The following is a 23,335-nucleotide window of genomic DNA, read 5'->3' on the forward strand; positions in this document are numbered from 1 at the left end:
TTAACTCATTTTTAAACCAGAGGGTTAGCAGATTGCCACAAGTAAATAGTGTACTTTCAATGGGGAATGCTTGAAATTTCAAGTAAATTATAAAAATCTAAGTGGCTTCATTACATGGATCTCCAAGGGTCTATCTGACTGTTTACTCTGAAGTACTGCTCTGGGGAGCACTGCTTCCTCCCAGTAAACGATTTGGCTCACTTGCAATTATTGGAGGATCTATTTTCTTTACCATAAGAGAGTGCTGAGGTCTTTTGGGGGTAAAAGGTCTGGTCGAAGCAGTAAAGGTTGAGGGCTGCCTTGGTTGCAGCGACCACGAGATGGTGGGATTCAGGATCTTGAGTGGTAGGACCAGTACAATAGCAAGTAGAATTGCAACCCTGGACTTTAGCAGGGCAAACTTTGCCCTTTTCAAGCAATTGCTAGGGGAAATCCCATGAGCAAGGCTGCTTGAAGGTAAAGGGGCCCAAGATAGTTGGTTGACATTCAAGAATTGCTTATTCCGAGCTCAAGATCAGAGCATCCCGACACGTAGGAAGTCAAGGAAGAGGGCCAGGAGACCTGCGTGGCTAAATAAGGAACTGCTGGGTATGCTGAAGTGGAAGAAGAGAGTTTACAGGTCATGGAAGGAGGGGCTGGCCACTTGGGAGGAATATAAGGCTGCTGCTAGAGGATGTAGGAAGGCAGCTAGGATGGCTAAGGCCTCCTTAGAATTAAATCTGGCGAGAGGGGTCAAGGACAGCAGAAAGAGCTTTTTCAAATACGTGGCTGATAAAACTAACACCAGAGGCAAGGTTGGCCCACTCGTGAACGGGATGGGTGCCCTGGTGACAGAAGATACAGAGATGGCAGAGTTATTGAATGCCTTCTTTGTCTCTTTCTACTCTGCCGGAGGCAGTCCTGAAGAGCCCTGTACCCCTGTGACCTCGGATGAAGTCAGGTCACTGGAGCAGTTTGCCTTAGTTGATGAGGAATGGGTTAGAGACCAGCTGAGCGATCTGGACATCCATAAATCCATGGGTCCAGATGGGATGCACCCGCAGGTGCTGAGGGAACTGGCGGAAGTCATTGCTAGACCACTCTCCATCATCTTTACCAAGTCTTGGGAAACGGGAGAGGTGCCTGAGGACTGGAGGAAAGCAAATGTCACTCCAGTCTTCAAAAAGGGCAAGAAGGAGGACCCGGGTAACTATAGACCGGTCAGCCTCACCTCCATCCCTGGGAAAGTGATGGAACACCTTATCCTTGATGCCATCTTAAGGCATATCAAGGATAAGAGGGTTATGAGGGGCAGTCAGCATGGCTTTACCAAGGGGAAGTCATGCTTGACCAACCTCATAGCCTTTTATGAGGAAATAACACAGTGGATGGATGATGGCAGAGCGGTGGATGTGGTCTACCTTGACTTCAGCAAAGCATTTGACACAGTCTCCCACAGCATCCTCATAGCTAAATTGAGGAAGTGTGGTCTGGATGATCAGGTAGTGAGGTGGACTGCGAACTGGCTGAAGGAGAGAAGCCAGAGAGTTGTAGTCTATGGGGCGGAGTCTAGTTGGAGGCCTGTATCTAGTGGAGTGCCTCCAGGGTCAGTACTGGGACCAGTATTATTTAATATATTCATCAACGATTTAGATGAGGGAATTGAGTGTACTATCAGCAAGTTTGCTGATGACACTAAGCTGGGAGGAGTGGCTGACACGCCAGAAGGCTGTGCTGCCATCCAGCGGGACCTGGACAGGCTGGAGAGTTGGGCAGGGAATAACTTGATGAAATATAACAAGGGAAAGTGTAGAGTCCTGCATCTGGGCAGGAACAACCCCAGGTTCCAGTATAGGTTGGGGAATGACCTGTTAGAGAGTAGTGTAGAGGAGAGAGACCTGGGGGTCCTAGTGGACGGCAGGATGACTATGAGCCAACACTGTGCCCTTGTGGCCAAGGAGGCCAATGGCATCCTGGGGTGTATTAGAAGGAGGTGGTCAGTAGGTCGAGAGAGGTCCTCCTTCCCCTCTACTCTGCCCTGGTGAGACCGCATCTGGAATATTGAGTCCAGTTCTGGGCCCCTCAGTTCAAGAAGGACAGGGACCTGCTGGAGAGAGTCCAGCGCATGGCAACTAAGATGATTAAGGGAGTGGAGCATCTCCCTTATGAGGAAAGACTGAGGGAGCTGGGTCTCTATAGTTTGGAGGAGACTGAGGGGTGACCTTATTAGTGTATATAAATATATGAAGGGGGAGTGTCATGAGGATGGAGCCAGGCTCTTCTCAATGGCAAACAATGATAGGACAAGGGGTAATGGGTACAAACTGGAACACAAGAGGTTCCACTTAAACTTGAGAAGAAACTTCTTCTCAGTGAGAGTGACAGAACACTGGAACAGGCTGCCCAGGGAGGTTGTGGAGTCTCCTTCTCTGGAGACATTCAAAACCCGCCTGGACACATTCCTGTGTAACCTTATCTAGGTATTCCTGCTCCGGCAGGGGGATTGGACTAGATGATCTTTTGAGGTCCCTTCCAATCTCTAGCATACTGTGATACTGTGATACTTAAAGGGGTTGTCCTGTTTCAGAATTGGAGGAAAATTACAAATCCAAGAGATCCTGCTTAGGTTGTTCTAGCAAACTTGTGTTTACCTCTCAACTGCTGAGCATTCTTTCTGGCTGTTAGTGAATCTGTAAATGTTGGGCTTGGCCTGAAAGGACTCCTTTTGTGTCAGACCAATCCTGTGTTTTACTTTTAATGCTTCTGAAAGTCCTACGTAGCTCCAGAATAATGCTAGTTCATGTTTTTCCATCGTCTTAGAAAATGTGTGCCGCAGAAAGACATGTTTATCTATACTGCTAAACAGGAGTTAAATAAAGTAGTAGAAAATACCTAGGAGAGAAGTGAGTTGACATACTAGAAATTTCTGAAATTCTATAGGAGAGAAAAAAAACATACTGCATATATCCCATGAAAAATTTAGACGACATAGGTGAAAGCATACAAATAATCATGGGTTAATGAAATAGAAACACTGTGCTTGAAGCCATATAAAGAGTTGAGTAGTTCTTTATAGTGCTCTATTACTATGGTTCTATCAGAAATTCTTAGAGAAACTGGCCATTTCAGAAGCATATGTAACCATGTCTCTTCTGTCAGTCTTGTTACCGCCAGATGACATGTCCTGGAGATGTCCTTAATAAGAGACCTATTTATTAAAAATGTTTGATATTATACTCAAAAAAACCTGAAGAAATTTTAGGTTTATTCCATAGTGCCTAATAATGTGCTTTATTTCTGCGTGTTTTTCAGGGAAGCCACAAAAGCAGACATCCCATCAAAACACACGGAGCTCAGAATCACAGACACCTCTTATATGAGCGTTGGGCACGGTGGGGAATGTGGTACAAATACCAACCTCTTGATTTAATCAGGTATTAGTACTCGGAAAAGTAGCTTGTTTCTGTGATACAACCTGGCAACAATGTGGTAATGGAGCTGCTAAACTCCTTGTGCTTTTCTGTAACTTTCAATTTCAAATAAGGCTGCATAAAAGGCATTTAGGTCCAGCTGCTTGACAGTTCTCAGCATGAAACTTAAAATACAAACCCCATGGCATCTGGAATATTGTGTCCGGTTTTGGGCCCCTCAGTTCAAGAAGGACAGGGAGTTGCATGAAAGAGTCCAGCGCAGAGCCACAAAGATGATTAAGGGAGTGGAACATCTCCCTTATGAGGAGAGGCTGAGGGAGCTGGGTCTCTTTAGCTTGAAGAAGAGGAGACTGAGGGGTGACCTCATCAATGTTTACAAATACGTAAAGGGTGAGTGTCAGGATGATGGAGCTAGGCTTTTCTCAGTGATGTTCAGTGATAGGACAAGGGGTAATGGGTGTAAACTGGAGCATAAGAGGTTCCATGTGAACATCAGGAAAAACTTCTTTACTGTGAGAGTGACAGAGCGCTGGAACAAGTTGCCCAGGGGAGTTGTGGAGCCTCCTACGTTGGAGATATTCAAGGCCCGGCTGGACAAGTTCCTGTGTGATGTACTCTAGGTTACCCTGCTCTTGCAGGGGGGTTGGACTAGATGATCTTTTGAGGTCCCTTCCAACCCTTGGGATTCTGTGATTCTGAGATACTGTCTGCTGATCAGAGACACTTGGAGAGCACTTTGAAGAGGCAAGATGCTTAGTCACATGAACAGTCAGTTACCGGATCAGGTGGTTTGAAAACACAACCTAGTTATGTTTTCATGGGGTTTAAGTAAACTTCTGTAGATGTATCTTCTAATTAATGTCATGGATTACCACATGTACAGCAGAGAAATATATGTAACTGAGGTTAAATAATTGTGATGTTTGGATTTTGTACTTTCCTCATCTTTGACACTGAATACCAATAATTCATTTTCCGCTGCTGTCAGATTTATTCCTGATCTGACAGTCCCAACCAGTCATTGTTCCACTGAAGGCTATGGAGCTAAGCCTGTGCCATGGGACAATTCTGTGCTGATCAAATAGTATCATCCTTGACTGACTTTCTGGTCACTGCTACTTCATCTCATAATGCAACAATATCCAAGTTTTGAAGAATTAAATCTCAATCTTTAATGTGTGTTTTCAGTCCATTGTTTTCTTAGTAATAGTGTGAAATATGTCATATTACATGATTCTTTGTTGTAAATACTTTTTATAATGGAATACTTAGGTCATACCTATTTACTTTATCCCTTCCCAAAAATTTTTGTGTGTATGTGTGTATATCTTTCTATCTGTGTAACTGTCTCTGTGTGTGCAAGTGAAATGTCCTACATTTAATAATGTTGAAACTAGTACATCTACTTGGTCATTGCAAGGACATGAAAATTACAGAGCAGTTGTATCTTTTATAAAACACATGTTTTGGTAAGTCTGCAATTAGTGTCACTAGAATGTAATGCTGGTCTGAAATAGACATTCTGGTAAATTGAGAGTAATTTTACCATAAATTTGTGTTGCTAGTTCCTCATGAGAATCGTTCTGCTACTGTAGAGTAGGTAGCAGTCATTGTAAGTTTTAACTTTAAGCAATCTGTGTGTTTCTTTTTCATGTAGGCGATATTTTGGTGAAAAAATTGGACTGTATTTTGCCTGGCTGGGATGGTATACTGGAATGCTTATTCCTGCTGCCCTGGTTGGGCTCTTTGTTTTCCTCTATGGACTATTTACAATGGATTCCAGCCAAGTAAGGTAAAATTCTATTTCATAACACATCCTTGCCTGTTGAAAATGAAGAATGGTCAGGCACAACTGAGATCATTGTACTTTTAAATGTTTTCCAGATATGGTAATCATGTAAAAATAACCAAATAGAGCTCTGGGTTCTTCAAGCAAGTGTATCCACTTTGTATATCTGTTTTGCTTACAAGTTTTGTATGTGTGCCATTTAAAAGTTTCTTACCACTGCATCTGCAGTGATTCCTATTCTGCCTGTAAGGAAAAATGGCAAGGACCAACTTTAATATTGTAGTACTGCAATGGTTGTCATTCTAGTCAGTGAATGAAATGGTTGAACATATGGATGGTCAGACATACTCCCTCTTTACAGTATAAACTGCAGTCAGGAGACCCAGCTTCAGGGAGATTACAACCTTAAGAAATGAACTGAGTTTTCTAAGTTTCCCACTGTTGTGATTTTGCTCTAAGAGAGGTTTATGTCAATTTAGATAAAGAATTAGGATGCTTGAGTTAATTCCTGGCTGTATTTTTAGGAACTATTGCAGAGGTTGCACCCTCATTACAAAGTTTTCCATTAGATGTCATCAGACACAAGAGTATCAGTGATTTACAATTGCAGCTGTTGCTTCAAGCAGTTTGGATGCTTAGGCTGTGAGTAAACTTGGAGTCAGATTTTATAGGAAGTGTCATTTCTTCAGCTTTGAGCAGGACTAATTTAAGTTTTCTTGATGGAATTGTCTTCATCTTATATTTCACAGTGAGTTATTATATTCTACAGTGCTGTAAGGCTTTTGTAGGCTTTCTTTTGTACAGCTAACTCCCAAGAGACTTTACAACTTCAAAGTGCATTAAATGCAATTAAATTCAATAAACGTATCATCCAGGAAACTATGCTGTCTTTAAGGTATTGTTCTCTGTATTAGGATTGTTTTGCAAAATAAACATCTATACAATGCAGCAGTTGTCAAGTAGAGCATCAGACTGTTCTTAGAGCACAGCAACTAGAGCTGTTGAATTGGGAATCTTGTATTAACATGTGCAATGGCACAGTTTCAGCAAGGGGGGAACAAGGAGCAATTATCTGCTGTTATCAGAGTATGGCTTAGTGTTTTAGGCACTTCTCATGGAAGAGAAAGATGTGGCGTTGACACCCCCCAAGAGGAAGAACAAAATTTCTAAGAACTTATTTTTTTTAAGCTGTATAGCTATCTTGTGCTTATATCACACACTTCTGAGAAAGCTCCTGCTTAGTTATAGAATCATAGAATAGTTAGGGTTGGAAAGGACCTTAAGATCATCAAGTTCCAACCCCTTGCCATGGGCAGGGACACCTCACACTAAACCATGTCACCCAAGGCTCTGTCCAACCTGGCCTTGAACACCGCCAGGGATGGAGCATTCGCAACCTCCCTGGGCAACCCATTCCAGTGCCTCACCACCCTCACAGTAAAGAAATTCCTCCTTATATCCAATCTAAACTTCCCCTGTTTAAGTTTTAACCCGTTACCCCTTGTCCTGTCACTATAGTCCCTGATGAACAGGAAAGATACGATTATCTTGCTTGCTGAATGGTGCAGGGTATAAATGACAGGAGCTCAGTGGTAAGGTAGCTTTCATGTTTCCCTGTCTTGAGTTTTTGCCCTTGGCTGCTGCTGAGTAGCAGCAGATTTTAGTTGGTTCCCTGTGGAGGTTGGTTGTGTTGGGTCCCATCCTGAGGTTCTTCAGTATCATGCTGGGCTATACAGACCACTGAGGTGGCCATCAGGGACTCTAGACTGTTCCAGAAGCAAAAGCCTGAAAGTTAGGTTATCCACCATGTAAGTTCTAAATGCTTGCTAGGGGAGGGGAATATTTCTACATTTATCATAGCTAACATAAGCCAGTGTTCATTTCAGAATACTGACAGAGAGTGGGTTAATGCAGAAGCCCTAGCTGTGTTTTCTGTGTCAGCCTCACATCTGTAATCTGGATGTGTTAATCCTGGGCAGAAGGTCCTCTCTGACTTTGATGGTGTGAATCTGTGCATGCCCTCTGGTTAGTCACGACACAGAATTGTCACATCAGTGCAATGCCAAATCAAGCTAGTAAGACCTGCTGTGAGATGTGAATTTGAGAGCAGAGCTTTACAAACTCAAGCTGATTGTAACTTGCCTACTAAATGTGTATAGATGTTTTTCTGTATCACCTTGTGTACGTAGGCAGTTCATTCTAAAGGCCAGTGATAACAGATGCTGCTCCTTGCCATCTTTGCCTACTTAGCCTGGAAGGTGTTAACAAGGGTTCGACAAGGAACCTCCTACTTAGAGCAGACAGGAGTCATCTATTAGCAGGCAGACACACTGTACAACCTAAATGTTCTTATTCTTGCCATATTCAGAGACTGTGAGATTATTTATCTGGTGTTTCTGCAGTCATTTAAAGAAAACCGCTAGGTAAACATCTCTAACAGTTTTAAAATCTATTGTTTGATTTTGAGCACTGCAGCTCCTACAGTATGCAAATGCAAAGTGCCGCAGCCATCAGGAAGGGATGGAGTCGGGTATGTGATGCTGACAAAATCTAGGCACAGGAAACCCAGTGGCAATTCGGAATTTAAACGTAGTGCCAGGGCATTATGGCAGTGTCATAACTGCCACATTGCCCCAGATTTCAGTATTACTCAATGTAACACTATTTCATGTGAAACAGGTTTCATCCTATTAACACTTGTTATTAGAAGTCAAGGGATGTTAGGAAGTGTTGATGTACAATACAATAATTTCTGTCTAAAAGACCTATTTTTCATTGTCTTGTGTACCACAAAACTTGAACTTGGTGACTGATAAAATCAGTTTAGCAGAAGCATGCCTTCCTTAGCAATGTCCCTTCCTATCTTGCACACAAGGAGCTGCCCTGACCGCCCCCCACCCACCCCCCAGGTGGCTGCAGGTAGAAAACCATAGTTTCGTTCTTTCTCCACTGTGGTCCAGCAATTTCAGCAGAGAAGGAATAAGCAAATACACAAGCACACATTGCCGTAGAACCAGCCCTTGCTTACAATGCCGGGTGGAGGTTTGGTGCAGCAATAATTTGAGCATTATGCAGAATGATGTCACTAGTTTGTATTGGTTTCTGACTTGCTTGCCTCTGCTGCATGCTTGGGGTCTGTCATGATACCAGGTGGCTCTTTTTATGTACATTTGAATGTATTTTTTTATATCTATCTACCTATATATGTATGTATATAGATATATATGTACACACACACATATAATCAGCCTGTGCCAAGACTGCATCTCAGCCCCCCAGCACAGAGCTGTCAGTCCTTGCCCCCTATGTAAAGGAAAGCTACTCTATGTAGTTCATCTGTGTGTGCCACAGGCAAGTTGGAAATGGTGCGTATCTGCTCCCTTTTGGTGGTACCCTTCCTTCTTTCCCATGGCAGGTGCCCCTCTCACACTGCCTTTTCTTTCTTCTCATATTTTCTCTCCTTTCCTCAGTTACAGTTTCAGGGAAACAATCAACTTTCAGATCTGATGACATCATTCAGTGTTTCTCATGTATTGTACAGAGAGAGGGAGGTTAAATAAGATGAGGAGACAAAAACCCTGCATGCATACTGTGATACCAGGGACTAGACACTATTATAAGAAAATAGACATGCATGTCCCATGTTTAGAAAAGAAAAGTCTCTCCGTTCCACACAGTTAGGGACGTTTTTCTTTCCTGTCACAGAATGAGATGGGCAGTGTTGCTGAAAGCATGTTGAAATGGAACATGTTCTTTTTGTTGCATGGGCTTGCAATAAAGTGTGGTAGGACTGTGGTTGCCAGGAGCTGGCACTCAGGTCCCCCAGGGTAATGAGGTTATAGCATCAGCAGCTCATTGCAGGATTCAGTTGTGAGATGAAGGTAACCTAGAGAAAATCCAGAGAATCTGTGTTGAAGAAACTCTGTAATAGATTCCAAAGTGTTTGGATTATATTCATAGGGCTCAGATATGCAGAAACAAAAATGAGTAACATCAATTTATGCTTCTTGTTTTATACACTTTTAAATATGTTTTGATCCTTTTGCCCTCCCTGAGCTAAACTGTGGGAAATGTGGTCGGAAAATGGAAGGACTTTAATAGCCCTATAACCATCCCTTCATAAGGCTTCTTTTCTTTCAACAAATTATGTGCCATATATATGACCTATATTTATTCTCAAGTTAGATGTCAAGCTATTGCATACAATCCTATAATGGTTTGGGTTGGAAAGGGACACTTTCCTCTAGACCAGGTTGCTCAAAGCCCCATCCAGCCTGGCCTTGAACACTGCGAGGATGGGGCATTAGTATATAGAAAATTAATCTGATGGGGTTTAAAGAGTTTGGGTTTGATGGGTTATGCATATCATTAATTATCACTGCTGCAAGTTGTCCTTTTGCAGTCAGTCAAACAGAAAGGCCAGGCATGAGCACAGCATAGCTTGAGGTGTCTTTGCACCATGTGCTGTAGTCAGATTGCAGATAGTACAGTCAGAGTGCGGACCATACAAAGAAACTTATTTAGCTCTGTTACACTGAAGATTTAAGTTGCAGTAACGGTTAACATAGCATCTGCCACAAGCACTTGCATAACAAATGTTACTCCCTTTGCAGAGTAGAACCAAAGCATGTGACTTATGCTGTCAGTATAATTCTGTGAAACTTAATATCATATTAAAAACAAATCGAGATTTTAACTGAAGATATATAATAGAGAAAATCTAACATTTACAATGTTGAATTTAAATTCAAAGTGCAGTACTATTTGGCCTTATATTTGACAACAGTTTGCATTACTGCCAAACCATTATATCATACTGTTGAAACATGATTTTCTGTGCTTAATCATTTGAATGAAAATGCAAGCAAGAAAATTCTCTGATGTGACACACTGCAAGATTTCTGTTACTCTGTAGCATTGAAATGATTGGCTTTGCTCATTCTTGCTTGAGGGTTACTGAGGACAATTTCTTTGTCAGGTCCATGTTATGTTGTAGGGTTTCAGTGAATTAGTGATTCTAATGGTATATGAAGCATGGCTGAAGATTACAGAAGTGGCATCTATATTTACTGTTATGTCAAACAGGATTTAATGGATGCACTTATTTGGAAATAAGTATGATCTTCCATACAGTGTTAGAACTGTAAAATTGGGTTTTGTGTGTAGGAAAGTGAAAGCAATATGCTTATTAAAACAAATTAATAGGGATTTCCTGGCACGTTTTTCATACTGCTATTTTCTTAGTGTGTCATAGGATCATTTCAGGCATCATTTCATTGCCAAAGGATAGGGAAAGGCAATTGCTGAGGATCTTTGGGAAACTCATTCACTGCAGTTAGAATTCACCTTAAAATTCATTTTTGCACTTCTGTTAATTCTGTTTTGCCTTTATCAAGACAATTATGTACTAATTTTTAAATGTGAACAGTCCCAGTGAAGACAGAGACTTCATAAATCTTAGGATCTTTAAACATTAGTATGTGGTTTGAAGGTATTTTCCCCTAAAATAGGATATCAAAGTGTGGGGCTTTTTCATTAGCTCTATGCATAAGTTATGTAGGAAATGCGAATGCAAAGACTTCAAATATGACTGCCAGAAATTCCTTTGAGTTTGTTTTGACATGTAAGTGGTGATACATGTGTGCATGTGATCATCCTGTGGAACAGACCTTCAGCTGTTATAAACTGGGATAAGTTGATGAAATCAGTGTAGTTAGACCAGTGATGTCCATCCTCTTAATGCTTGGTACCTTCTGCATTGCTTACATGCCGAACATTCACTTTTAATTTATTTTATTGAGCCAGTTTTGTAGGGTAGACAAATTTGTGTTAACAAATAGAGACCACAAACAGCATAACCTCAGAAAATCTGAAGAATGCTGAAAGCTTTTTTATAACCTTTATTTTCCTGTCTCATATTCAAGCAAAGAGATCTGCGAGGCAAATGAGACCATCATGTGCCCTATGTGTGAACGCAATTGCACACTACAGAAACTCAATGAAAGCTGCATATATGCCAAGGTAATTGTTGTCTTACTGCCATCAAGATATTTCTTGTCTAAAGATCCTCTTTGTGTAATGCCTGCCCTTGTTACCCCAAAGATTCCTGCAACACATGTTGTTTCTCTACAGAGGGTTTTTTCAGCCTTTGTCATTCACGTTTCTAATAAGGGAATGCTCTGAAATGATCCAAGATTATACTAGAACTTGTTCTATTTTCTGTGACCATTTCTTTCCTAAGTCCTTATTTTCATCAACTCAAAGTCTCCTGAGTAATAACTTTCTTTGGAAGGTTTTTCCTGCTTTCCCCTATAATTAATTTCTTACTGTTTCCCTTGCTTACTTAGTAGTTGAATTTCTGCTCCTATAAGGAATGCTCTAGCATAATGTGCCTGTGATGTGCTTTACCCTGTCAAACTAATGCAAAGATTTACACAACTACATACTTTGCTACAAGAAGCTATCCTTCAAATTTAAGTAAGCCCAAGTATATGTGCAGTGTTTTCGAGTGAGCAATATATTTTATGTGTGGTATTTTCGTAATGCAGGAAGAGCAGCTTTGGCATTTTTCTTGGAATTCTTTAGCTCATAAGATAAATTTTGCTGAGAAGCCTGCATTTGTAAAATGTATTTGTTTCTGGGCATGTCATTACAACACTGCAGCAGTGTGAAAGAGAAAATCAATTTTATGTTAGATTTCAAAATTTCATATAGCTAGGACCAGTGTTGAATAAAACTCAAATTTCACATCTGTCTATAAAGGAAAATCTGAAGAACATACGACATTTATTAAACATTATTTCTATTTAGATTTTACAAATTTATTTTTTTATAACACCAAAGTGAAGAAATTAAAATTTTATTTGCAACAGCAGCAGTAAATACCATTGAAAATGTTGTATTTAAGGCAAAACTGTTTTTTAAGTTCTCTACTGCAGGAACTGGTTCCATAAATTTTTTTGTGACTATTTTTTACTAATTTCTTTTTTATTTTAAGATGTGTACTGAAAGTAAGAGCTTTCTTAATTGAAATGACATTATGCATTCTCTACAACCCATCACAGAAATGCTTTTTTTTAGAAGATAAGTGCCTTTTCAGCAGTCCACTGCATTTCAATGGGAAATTAATACATGTGGCATCCCTCTAACTTCAGGTCCTGCTATTTTACCATCCCCAGTGAGAAGCAGGGGTTTTTTTAATTATATTTACAATGACATCATGTGCTTCAATCATGCAGATTTCACATTTAATGTCACATTGTGAATAATTCATTGCAGCAGAAAAAATTTAGCAGTCCATCCATACTTCAGTGTATTTTCAAACCAGTCTCCTTGAAAGAATCTCAGATGACTACAAGCGAAGACAAGCAATAACCACTCATATTCCATCTTTGCATGCACTCTTCTCTGAGGTCTGCAAAGATTATGGAAAAGCATGTCAACTCCAATCTTTGCCTGCCAGTGCTTTTGCCCTGAAAAACTGGTCAACCTTAGATAGATTGGAACACATAAAACAACCACAAATTGTCTCTTTTCAGGATTTGTCTGTTGAACAGGATTACCATCTGGCCACTCAAATGGCAAAGAGAAAGGAAAAAATAAAAAGGTTCAGCAAGGCTTTTTATAGCTCTGGGTTTATAACTGTAATGCCTTCACTCACCTTGTTTTCTTGAAAGAAGAGCTCACTGCAGCTTCACTTATTACCCTCTTCCTAGGAAATGTCTGGTCTCCAGCAGGAATTGTGATCCTGATTGTTGCCACCGTGTTGCTTAAGTTGAGCAGCTAATACCCAACACGTGTCAGCACTTCCCCAGCGTTTGCACCCGAATTAGTGAATGCAAACAGTCTGTAATGTTAGAAAACCACAATCTGATTTCAAATCAAATGGTACTTTGTATGTTCTGAAACATTGTTAGTAATATAAATAGAACTAATATATTTAAAAATAAGGAATCATATCTGCTCTCTAGGAAAAGAAAATGTCATTTCCTGATTGTTTTCTTTTCCTGAGATGGAGTTTGTTGGCCTTTCCCTCTATTTTGTTTTGTTTTTGTTGTGGGACCATATTTCTCTGCGTTCCTTCCATGCAACCAAAGAGCTGGTATGCCAGGGGAGCTATTCCTGATTCATTCCAGGCACTGACACCCTTATTCTGCAGTAAGTGTTTTAATCCTTATTCATTCAAGTAGCTTACTGTATGCAAATACATAAGCATTGAGTTAAATAGGAAAAGGGAGTTCCTGTAAATGAAGTTCATCTCCCTGAACCTGCTTATGTTGTGGGGCCTGCCTCATTCCATAAGGCTTTGTGCTCGTGTTTCACATTATTAAAATTGCTGTCAGGGTTTCTTTCTTAAATTTCTTAACTATCTGCCAAGTTTCCCTTTACAGAAGAGCACTTTAGACAGAACAAATGAAAGCTGGAGAAGTCATATACTTCAAATATTTTTTCTGCCAAGTTTTCATAACACTGGAAACAAAATACAAAAGGCGCCTTATTCCTTCATGTCACCACCCATTTCTTTCATCCTTTCCCTCTGTATGCCATTTCAATTAAAAATGCCACTCTGAAATGAAGTTCATAATTGAAGGGAAAGGCAGGTAATGCCTGAGTTGCAATCTGAATTGCTGAATGCCCAGGCTGTCATTCGCATTCAATGGACTCTTTGATCCATGGGTGATTGGTGTGGTGCACTGGGGCTCTTGGGGCTGGTCCTGTACCCAGCAGACCTTGCCCTCAGCCGCGGGGCAGGGTGTTGATTCAGTGTGGATTTGAAGTGCCTGAAGTCTTGTATCACAATGACAACATCAGCCAGGTATGCTGATGGACGAGCATCTGAGTCTCTCACCTCTTAGTATCTCACCTCTTCTTAGAAGCCTTTGGTCAACACAGTCTTACACTACACTGTTAGCCTGTAACAGTCAAATCTCAATTCTGAGTGTGGTGCTGAAAGACTTTCACCAAATACTTCTTGTAAAGGCAATTATAGATTAGGAGCCAGATACATATTTTCTACTTTTAGTAATTCTTAATTCTTCTGGGTTAGGTTTGTTTGGTTCATTTTCTATTTCTCTTGGAAAGATGCAGTCTTTACTGAGCAGAATATCCAAAATCAGTGTTCATCAGCTTTATTGTACTGCTGTTGTTCACCTTTCATACCTATTATTCACAGTCTCATGCCCATTATGTTTGTGTTTTTCTTTATGGAAGCAAAAGAAAAACAAAGCAAAAGACATATTTTTGTGTGCAGTTGATCCCACTGTATGATTCATGCAAGGAACATAGTGGATTTATTGATATTCTATACCAGATAGTCAATTATCATTTCAGAACCTTAAAAAAAAAAAAAAAAAAAGAAATTGCATAAAGACAAAATATGTGTGGTTTTTAAGAAATTCTCACAATATTATAATTATTTTACTCAGTAAGACAGAAAATAGAGGCAAGCAACACTTTCTATTAAGTTTTTCTGCTTTCCTGAGTTAGTTTTCTTAATTTGTGAGGCAGAAGTGATGCCAGCTTTTTCTAGAAGAATGAAAATCTGTCAGCAGGATGAATTCTCCTTGCAGCAGGCAGCTCTCACAGAAGCAGGTTAGGTAAACTGCTTGAGGCAGTTTGTCAGCCCCAGCATCCCGGCACACCTCATGCACAGAACATTCCTGCTGGCCAGTATAACTTCAGATGTAAGAAAAGGTCACAGAAAGGCAACACTGAATCTGGTTACCTGCACCCTTCCATTGGCAAAAGGACAAGTTTCTTTTCATGATGAAAGCTTAAAAATTGGTCCTTAAATTAGCAACAAAGTCAACATCAATGACAGTGAAGTATTTTCAAGAATATCCTGTTTTGAGACATTCTCTTATTTCAAAAAGTAGAAAATCATTATGAATTTCCTGGATGGCTTAGGATAATTCATTTCAAAGCCATTTACAGCACTTTTTCATTTCTTTTTCCTCTGTCTTCAGATCCTCTTTCTAACATATGCTTGTTGATGATAAGTTGGTTTGCTCTATTATTTTACAATGATTTATGCTTTTTGTTCAAATAGGAATTTGAGCCCTGTGCTTTGCTTACTAATGCTCAGCAACATGTTAAGCTACCTTCCATTAGACAAAATGTAGGCCCTTTATTCCTGGATAAATTACATTGCTTAAAATTGTCAAACTTAACTCTATTGAGAGTACATCAATGTTCATTTTAGCTTCCCAAATACTGTTTCAGATTATGGCTTGAATATTAGAAATTGTGGATATCTGTATTGTGATGTTTTCGTAACAAGTGAGACATCAGATTCACCCACTCTTAGAATGATCTACAGGCATGCAGAAACTAATTATTACTTATTTTCTATCAGTCAGCCTTGGACTTTGCAGCAAAATACCTGTTCTGCCTGAAAAATGTTATAACAAAGAGTAAGATAAGAGATAAATCCGAGAAAAGGGATAGCATTCATGATGAGAATCAAGAGAGACATTAAGTAATATATAGAGGAAGAAAAGATAGAAGAGGGAAGTTATTTAAGCTTAGAAAAACCTTAAAATAGGATATGTTGACGTTAAATTTGACCCAGCATATGAGAAGAACTTTGGGAATTTTTAGCTTGTCTGGACATGAACAGAGAAGCTCTTAATCCCTGTGAAACACATAGACTGGAGATGCATGAAGTGACAGTCTGGAAAACCAGAGTTCCAGTTATACTGAAAGAAAGAGCGAGACAGATCTTGGAAGAAGAAACATCCAAGTAGGACTTCTGATTAGAATGCCCTCACTTTTAGTTTCTGTAACTAGTTATATACTTTGTGATTCACTGGGACAAAAGGTAAAGTGGCAGTAACATTCCTGATGTATTTATTTTCTATTCAGGTTACACATTTGTTTGATAATGGAGGAACTGTCTTCTTTGCTATTTTCATGGCAATTTGGGGTAAGTACATTTTTATTTGTTTTGTATTTTTAGTTCACCTGACCCTTTTATATGATTACTGGGTAAAGGGAGATTATAGCTCTAGATAAAATTTAAAGAAGGATTATGGTTTTGTCACACAACCTCTTTTATTCCTATTTCATCAACTTCAACTTCTGTTCTAGCAGTGGGTGGAAATACCTTTTATCATTAATATAATAACTATGTTCAGCATCTTAATGTCTTCAGGCCTGAATTTTATATCATGTGGGTGGAAGTCTTTTAAGAGGCAGTCATGGAGGTTAACTTACTTATCTGGAGTCAATATAAAAATGACATCTTGTAGAGAATTCTTGTAGAATAAATGAGAACAATTTTGTGGGAGCTAAAGTAGTATAGGAAAGATTTGATATTAAGTGCTTAAATTAATTTTAATACCTATATTCAAATTCTCATTCTGAATATCTCATTATATTCACTCTGACATCACACACTTCGTGTCATGGGGCCCAAAGCCAAGCACAGTGATATCCACAGAGGATACTGTTGAACAGGAGTTACCAAGGACAGTCTTGTCTCTCTTAGAAGGTCAGTGTCATAGTGCCACACAAGACATGTAATAGTTCCAGCATGAAATGCTTGCTGGAATTACCTTTCATTGAAGCTAACGGTATTTTGCTACTGGAAAATAGGGAAAACTAGTATTATAACAAAAGATAATGAATTTTACCAATGTAAATGTTTGTCTGTGTAAACCCTGAGAAAATAACACCAATTCGCATGTGTACAACTCTCTGAATTCAAGCCAGGATTTTACAATTTTAAATAGATGGCACACAACAGCTTTATTTAAGTAATATGTATTAAAAAGTATTAATGATTCTAACTTCAAGTGAAGGATGAACGAATGTCACAGATTTTGGAGGCTGGCCTGGTAAAAGCAAAAAAAATATTCAAACAACAGCAAAACAGCAGAGCTGCATAGACAACACAAGAAACACATGCACATACATGCAAAAATCATAATTAGATTGTTAAAAATTAACACAATATAACTGGCACACCTTATTGCTTGCCTCAGTGATATTTCTTCATTGGCTCCTGATCTTGCTTTTGTGGCCTTGCAATTACTAATAATTAATTTCATAATTTCCTGAAAGACATTGCACTTGGTTATATAGTTACCAGACAATGCTGGTAGCTTCTTAGTCTGTCTTCATTTCTGTCTTTGAGCTCCCCTTAGAGAAAGCTCTTGCCATTTTCAGCTGAGGCTGAGGTTCCAGTGGAAGGAGGAATTCATAAAATGTCCACATTCTTGACCAAAAGTTACCCAAGGCAGAATTTTACCTGGATGCTGTTTGTCTATATTATTTCTAATAAAGCACGTGTAATATCCTTCCAGGAAAACCATAGGTTGATCACTTAAAGTCAAAGAGTGATGGGGGCCCTGCCTGCTGCCTATACCTTTATCTTGTGATTTTTGCCTTTGCTTTCCAAAACGTTGTTTGCACAGTAGTAGTTGTAAGAGAACAGCTGCCAGGTCCTTTTGGAAAATGAAAGCATGAGGATAACAGGTGAGAAGATAATCTGAAGCTGACATTACATTGAAAGGTGGGATGGTGTCACGTCAGCCATAGGAATGCCATCAGATGGGCAGCCTGTGTTGTCTTCCACTGCCTTCTCTGCTGTGCTGCTTATGTCGTCTGGCACCCATCCAAAACTTGTATCATATGGTCCAAGTGAGTTGTCTAAGTGAAGAACTAAAAGGATAATGGGATTATTTTTTTATATATTGCTTGAAAGATTTGTATCCCTGTATACTCACAGTTTAGTTCAGCAGTCCCTTGCAGCTAAATCCAGTCAACCTCTTTCTTATGTTTGAGGGAGCAAAAGATGAAGGCCCTGATCCACAGTCTTCTGAAGATAACACGGTCCTCCCAGTAAGGTCCATTCAGCACTACATGGGTGGTCAACTTTCAAAGCTGTTTCCTAATCTGACATTCTGGCAGCTTTCAGCTCTTGCATTTAAGCCAGAAAGGGTGTGTTGCCAGAGTTTTATTTTCATTTGATTTCATAAAAGAAAAAAGTGTGTTTAGCCTCTCAATGTTTGTTTAAATATTTTAAAATAATGTCCAGGAACATGATACAAATGTTTGGAGACTGTGTGATTATGCTTTAATGCGAGTTTATACATATTCATGGCAAACATAAAAGCAATCTTCTTTTTAAACCTCTTTAAAAATATTTTTACTCCTGAGAGCATATAACAGTTTCATCCCTCATTCTATAACTGAAGTTGGGTGAGTAAGGAGTCTAGCCTTATTCAGTTAATCAAAGTTTGGGAGAGCTTTTGAGCTGTAATTTTGAACTTGCCTGCAGTTCTTTCAGTAGGTTCACTGATATTAGATAACGGTATTTTCTGATATTTTAGAGGTTAAAAAAATAACTTGTAAAGCAGAAACACAAAGTTAAGGGAAGTATTTTTTAAGCTAAAATTTAAAAATAATAAAGTGCTATCAGTTGAAAACTAGTTTGAGTGGAGTTGATGATATGATTCCTAATAAATTCTTCTGACAGTCGTGGAGTAAAGGTTGGACTTGATGGTCTTAAAGGTCTTTTCCAACCTGGCTGATTCTATGATTCTGTGATTAAGACCAGACTATTTAAGCAGCTCTGTGCAGAAGAAACAAAATGTTCTTATGGCAAAACACTTGTGCTATTCCTTACCTGGGTCATTCCTTGTATCATCATAAAGCCGTCTGTGGGAAAAAGACTCAGACCTCTTCTTACCACATATAAAATATCCAATCAGACCGATTAATATAGACAATAAAATGGTTCCTACAATGACACCAACTATTACTCCTCCTTTGTTGGTTTTGTCTAGGAGAGAAAAAGAGAATAGAAAGTTGAATAACAAGAATAAATCTGTAAGATCAGACACTTGACTCGTGCTTTATAGCAGTCAAGGGGTTTGTGAAGTTAGGCTTTTCACTAAGGATCTGAAACACTTTGCAGACTGACTAAACCAGCCTCTGCAGAAACTTTCTGCCCTTGGAAAAGAAAACAGACATTTCCATCCTTGACTTTCAGGGAAATAACGTGGGTTTAAAAAAAAGGGAAGGCTAAATGAGCTTTTTCAGTCAAATAAAAAGGTTCCAGGTTTAATTACAGAATCAACCACTGTCCTTTTCTTGAAAGAAATAAGCAGTAATCACTCTTTGAATGCAATTATTTTTAAGTATTTAAGCCAGCAGTTAAAATTGCAGCCTCTGAATTTCAAGTGATTAACTTTTAGAGTACCAACTTTTGAGTATGTAAGGTAAGAAATCCAGTAGTTCTTTCTGCACTTGTTCAGTTAGCAGAATGATAGCATTCCTCCAAGATAGTTCTTAAATTTTATAAAAATTTTCTTTCAAGTATTCTGTTTCTCTTGGAAGTGAACTTGCTTTCCCACCCCAGTTCCTTTTTGGTCATGTTATTTGAAAATCAGGAACATTATAATTATTAGAACAGTGGTGGTAGTTGATACTCCTGCAGTTCTTGGTACAAATTGTACTCTACTGGATATGATGGATAAGCCTGTGTTAAAAGCTTGAAAGCCAACTTAATGACAAAAAATTACTGTGTCTTCTAATCCTTCCTTTTCTTTTTCTGATGACCTGATTTAGAACAGCAGGGTAGAAAAGTTCCATGACAGTTTTATACTCTTTTGTTTTCCCACGCATACTTGACTTGATAATTAAATGCACAATTTAATGTAATTCCTTTGGAAGTATTTATAAGAAGTCATCTTTGGTCACAAAAGTTTCTGAACTTAAATAAGTTGATGTGTTACACGCTTTAAATCCCAGAATGGTTTGGGTTGGAAGGGACCTGAAAGCTTGTCCAGTTTCAACCCCCCTGTCACAAGCAGGGACACCTTATACTAGACCAGGTTGCTCCCAGCCCTGGAGCACTGACACTGCCAGGGATGGGGCAGCCACAGCTTCTCTGGGCAACCTGTGCCAGGGCCTCATGACCCTCATGGGGAACAACTTCTTCCTTATATCTAATAAAAATCTACCCTTTTTCAGTTTAAAGCGGTTCCCCCTTGTCCTGTCCCTACAAGGCTTTGTCAAAAGACCTTCTGTTCTCCAGGTTGAGCAAGCCCAACTCTCTCAGCCTGTCTCCATAGCAGAGGTGCTCTGGCCCTCGCAGCATCTTTATCTTTGTGGCCCTTCTCTGGACTCACTCCACGTCTGTCTTAGGTAGGGGCCCCAGATGTTATTTCTGCACATCTGCATTGAAGGTCCACTCCAGTATGAATGGGCAGCATCTGTCATTAGCTTTCCCTATTTTTGGAAGTGTTAAACAAGTAAACAGCAAATAACTAAAACCAAAAAACAACAACAACAAAAAACAACAAACAAACCTTTTTATTTGGGTGAGTTTTATTTTTAGTCTGTACTAAATCACCTCTTAATTCACATATCTGATAAAACCTCCTGTTCAAGGAAAAAAAAGTGTTATAATTTTGTTAAATCAGTTGGTCTTCAGTTATAGACTTACCTGCATTGGCATCTTTTGTATCAGGCAATGCAGTAGAAGAGCTGCTGAAATTATGGTTGAGCTCAGTTGCCTGCAGAATGGTGCTGGGGTTTGTTGTGGTACTGACCTCCTTTACTGTGGGTGATGTCAGAGCAATGCTGGTGGGGAACAATGTGGTGGCATTGACTGAAGAGTTATCACTGGGGAGCACCACAGCCGAAGGTGTGCTGTAGGTGACTGTGGAGTTACTTGGTATCTCTGTGGACGTAGAAGTAGCTGCAGCACTTTTGGTCAGTTGAGAAAGGTCACCTGTTGTTGTAAGTGTCACTAAAGATACTGGGATTCTGTTGAAGGTTGTGGCAGAGCTGTTTATTCCATCTTTAGATACTGTAGTGGCAACTGAAGATAAAGTGGTGCCATCAGTGGACCTCGGGGGTGTGCTGTGTGGCTGACTGCTCATCTCTGTTGTTTCTGCTACATTTTCTTTGACATTGGCCATTGCTGGTGCAGCATGACTGACAATAGAAGGATTTATGGCAGTAGTCATAGTCAGAACCAATCTCTGTGAAGCTGATTGCGCTGTAATTGAGCCATTTCTATCACCTGCTCCATTTACTTTCATGCCCTCAGTATTGCTTTTGTTCCATTGCAGCCTTACAAGCAGAAAAATGAAAATCATTCCACAGGAGAGTTGCATGCTGTTGACTTCAAAGTTTGTAATATGCAGAATCTGCAAGAAATTCACTTTTGTCCATGGTTTTATTTTGGAAAACAAAGCAATTTTTACCAAATAAGCTGGTAAAAAAAGTTAGTGTTATACTATAGAAATATCACTAGTTTACCACATGTTGATGCTGAAAACTTTACATCCCTAAGTGTTAATGACCAAGAGAATGACCTAAAGCAATATTGATAATCAACAAAAGCTTTTTACACAAGAACATTCCATGGCTCTGTAAACAGGCCTTGTACTCAGAGGGGAATGATTCAAAACCACTTTGCTATAGAGAGAGGTAATGGTAACATATTTGGGTGGCACACTTGAGGCAATGTCTTCTGGCCAGGCAGCAATTCCAAGAGCTTTGCTCCGTTGCAAAGAAATATAATTGTTACAGTTAGCCCTGAGCTGATGAGGAATGTTTTGTGACCCTGAGCAGTGAGTGTCACCTGAATGCTACCAGGTGCAAGCTGACAACTAAATCAATTCAGAGGTTATGGATGATGCTGAATTTGTGAGGGAACTTCTTTTCCTGTAGGAGACTGGAAGCTGTATATTATGCGTTATCTTTTCAAATGTTAGATTGAGAAGGATGAGGAAAAACTCATCTTGAATTTACACAATTGTAGCAGGTATGCTGTTCAGTGTATCCGTGGGGTTTTGGCAGGGAGTGGTGTGTTTTCTCTACAGATGAGAAATATGTAGTAAACTTTATGTAGTAAACAGTGGCATGATGAGCATATTATTAATAGCAGCTCTTTGTTTCTTGTGGTCTGAAGTACCATGTTCATATTTGCAGAGCTCTCACTTACGCTTTTTAAGCCTCATAAAGCAGATTATTTTTACCTTTACATCAGTGATCCAACAATAGACTGAACAAATATAAAGCAAGATATAGAGAATTTATCTTCTAGAATCCAGAAAGAAATAATAGCAAATCATGGTCCCAGAAACATACTGGATTTTTGCTCCACGGCTCTTTGGTCTAAAATTCAGATTGCTCTCCAAGGATGAGTTACTTCTCAATTCAGTGAGCAATGAATATTAAATTTGCAAGCTTAAATGTATTTTAGTTTTTGTACTGAGAAAATGATTCATAACTTTATAGTGAATTATGAAGAGGAATATAAATATGAATAATAATGTATAATTAATTTAATTTTTCTCCTCTTACTAGCTAGCAACGTGACAAGCGTAAGTGCACTGGCCCACCTTCCTAAGTGTGTATTTCCTGTTCATTTCCAGGATAACTAAACTCAGCAGAAGCACTGACAATGCAGCAGTACCTTTTTTTTACAGAAGTTTGGTATAAAGTAGCATACACAGAATATATTCTTCCCTTCACCATACCCAGCATTTAAAATGGGATCTGAACTGATTCTGAGAGAACTCCCATACTTGCTTCATAAAGAGCATAAATACCCACTAAAGTATGAATTTGAGTGAAATATTGCCATTATTTGTGGTTGCTACTTCTCTGCTTTAATGTTTGAATTTAAAAAATGGTGGAGGGGTGATTAAAAAATTATTTTCTCAGAAATTACTCTAAATAGAATTTGGCTACAACAGCATTGACTGCCTTCCGGAACACTATATAAAAGAATATATAAGATATTAAATTAATCACATACACTAATAAGCATTTAAAAAGAAAAACCCTCAGACTTACCTTTGAGCTCTACAAAACACACAAGAGGAACCTGTTGAAATCCTGCAATGGCTCAGAGTGCAGTTAGTCTGGTGGGAAGAAGGGAGCGCAGGGACAATAAAGGTGGCAGCGTGACAAGGGGTGAGGAACACGCTGTCCAGGAGAGGTGAGGTGAGGTGGGGCAGCCCTTCCCTGTACACGTCTGGGAACCAGCCACGCTGACTTGGCCACTGTCATCACCCAGCTCTGTCATTACAGAGTCCACAGCAATTGCAGTATTTAGGGTAAAGTCGGGAGGCCGTGCTTATTGCTTAATCCTTTGGAAGTCTTTGAGCTG

The 23,335-nt window shown here is 39.4% G+C and overlaps 2 protein-coding genes across 3 annotated transcripts in view; one reads left to right on the forward strand and one right to left on the reverse strand.

Annotated features, from left to right (window-relative positions):
- The window catches only part of ANO3 (anoctamin 3), a gene marked incomplete at both ends in the record, with an annotated part of 217,427 nt that overhangs the window by 173,876 nt on the left and 20,216 nt on the right, over positions 1-23,335 (forward strand). For both annotated transcript variants that reach the window (XM_080617104.1, XM_080617105.1), the window contains 4 exons: positions 3,292-3,413; positions 5,068-5,202; positions 11,124-11,220; positions 16,063-16,123. In XM_080617104.1, coding sequence (XP_080473230.1) covers positions 3,292-3,413; positions 5,068-5,202; positions 11,124-11,220; positions 16,063-16,123 — 415 coding nt within the window. The remainder of the gene's footprint in view (positions 1-3,291; positions 3,414-5,067; positions 5,203-11,123; positions 11,221-16,062; positions 16,124-23,335) is intronic.
- On the reverse strand, positions 17,702-21,329 carry MUC15 (mucin 15, cell surface associated; the record flags this gene model as incomplete). The annotated part of the gene is made up of 3 exons (XM_080618748.1): positions 17,702-17,862; positions 18,830-18,985; positions 20,654-21,329. 3 exons carry the CDS (start codon positions 21,327-21,329, stop codon positions 17,702-17,704), a joined length of 993 nt encoding a protein of 330 aa, XP_080474874.1.

Source organism: Psittacula echo, assembly GCF_963264785.1.
Source record: "Psittacula echo genome assembly, chromosome: 5".
In the NCBI taxonomy this organism is placed as follows: Eukaryota; Metazoa; Chordata; class Aves; order Psittaciformes; family Psittacidae; genus Psittacula; species Psittacula echo.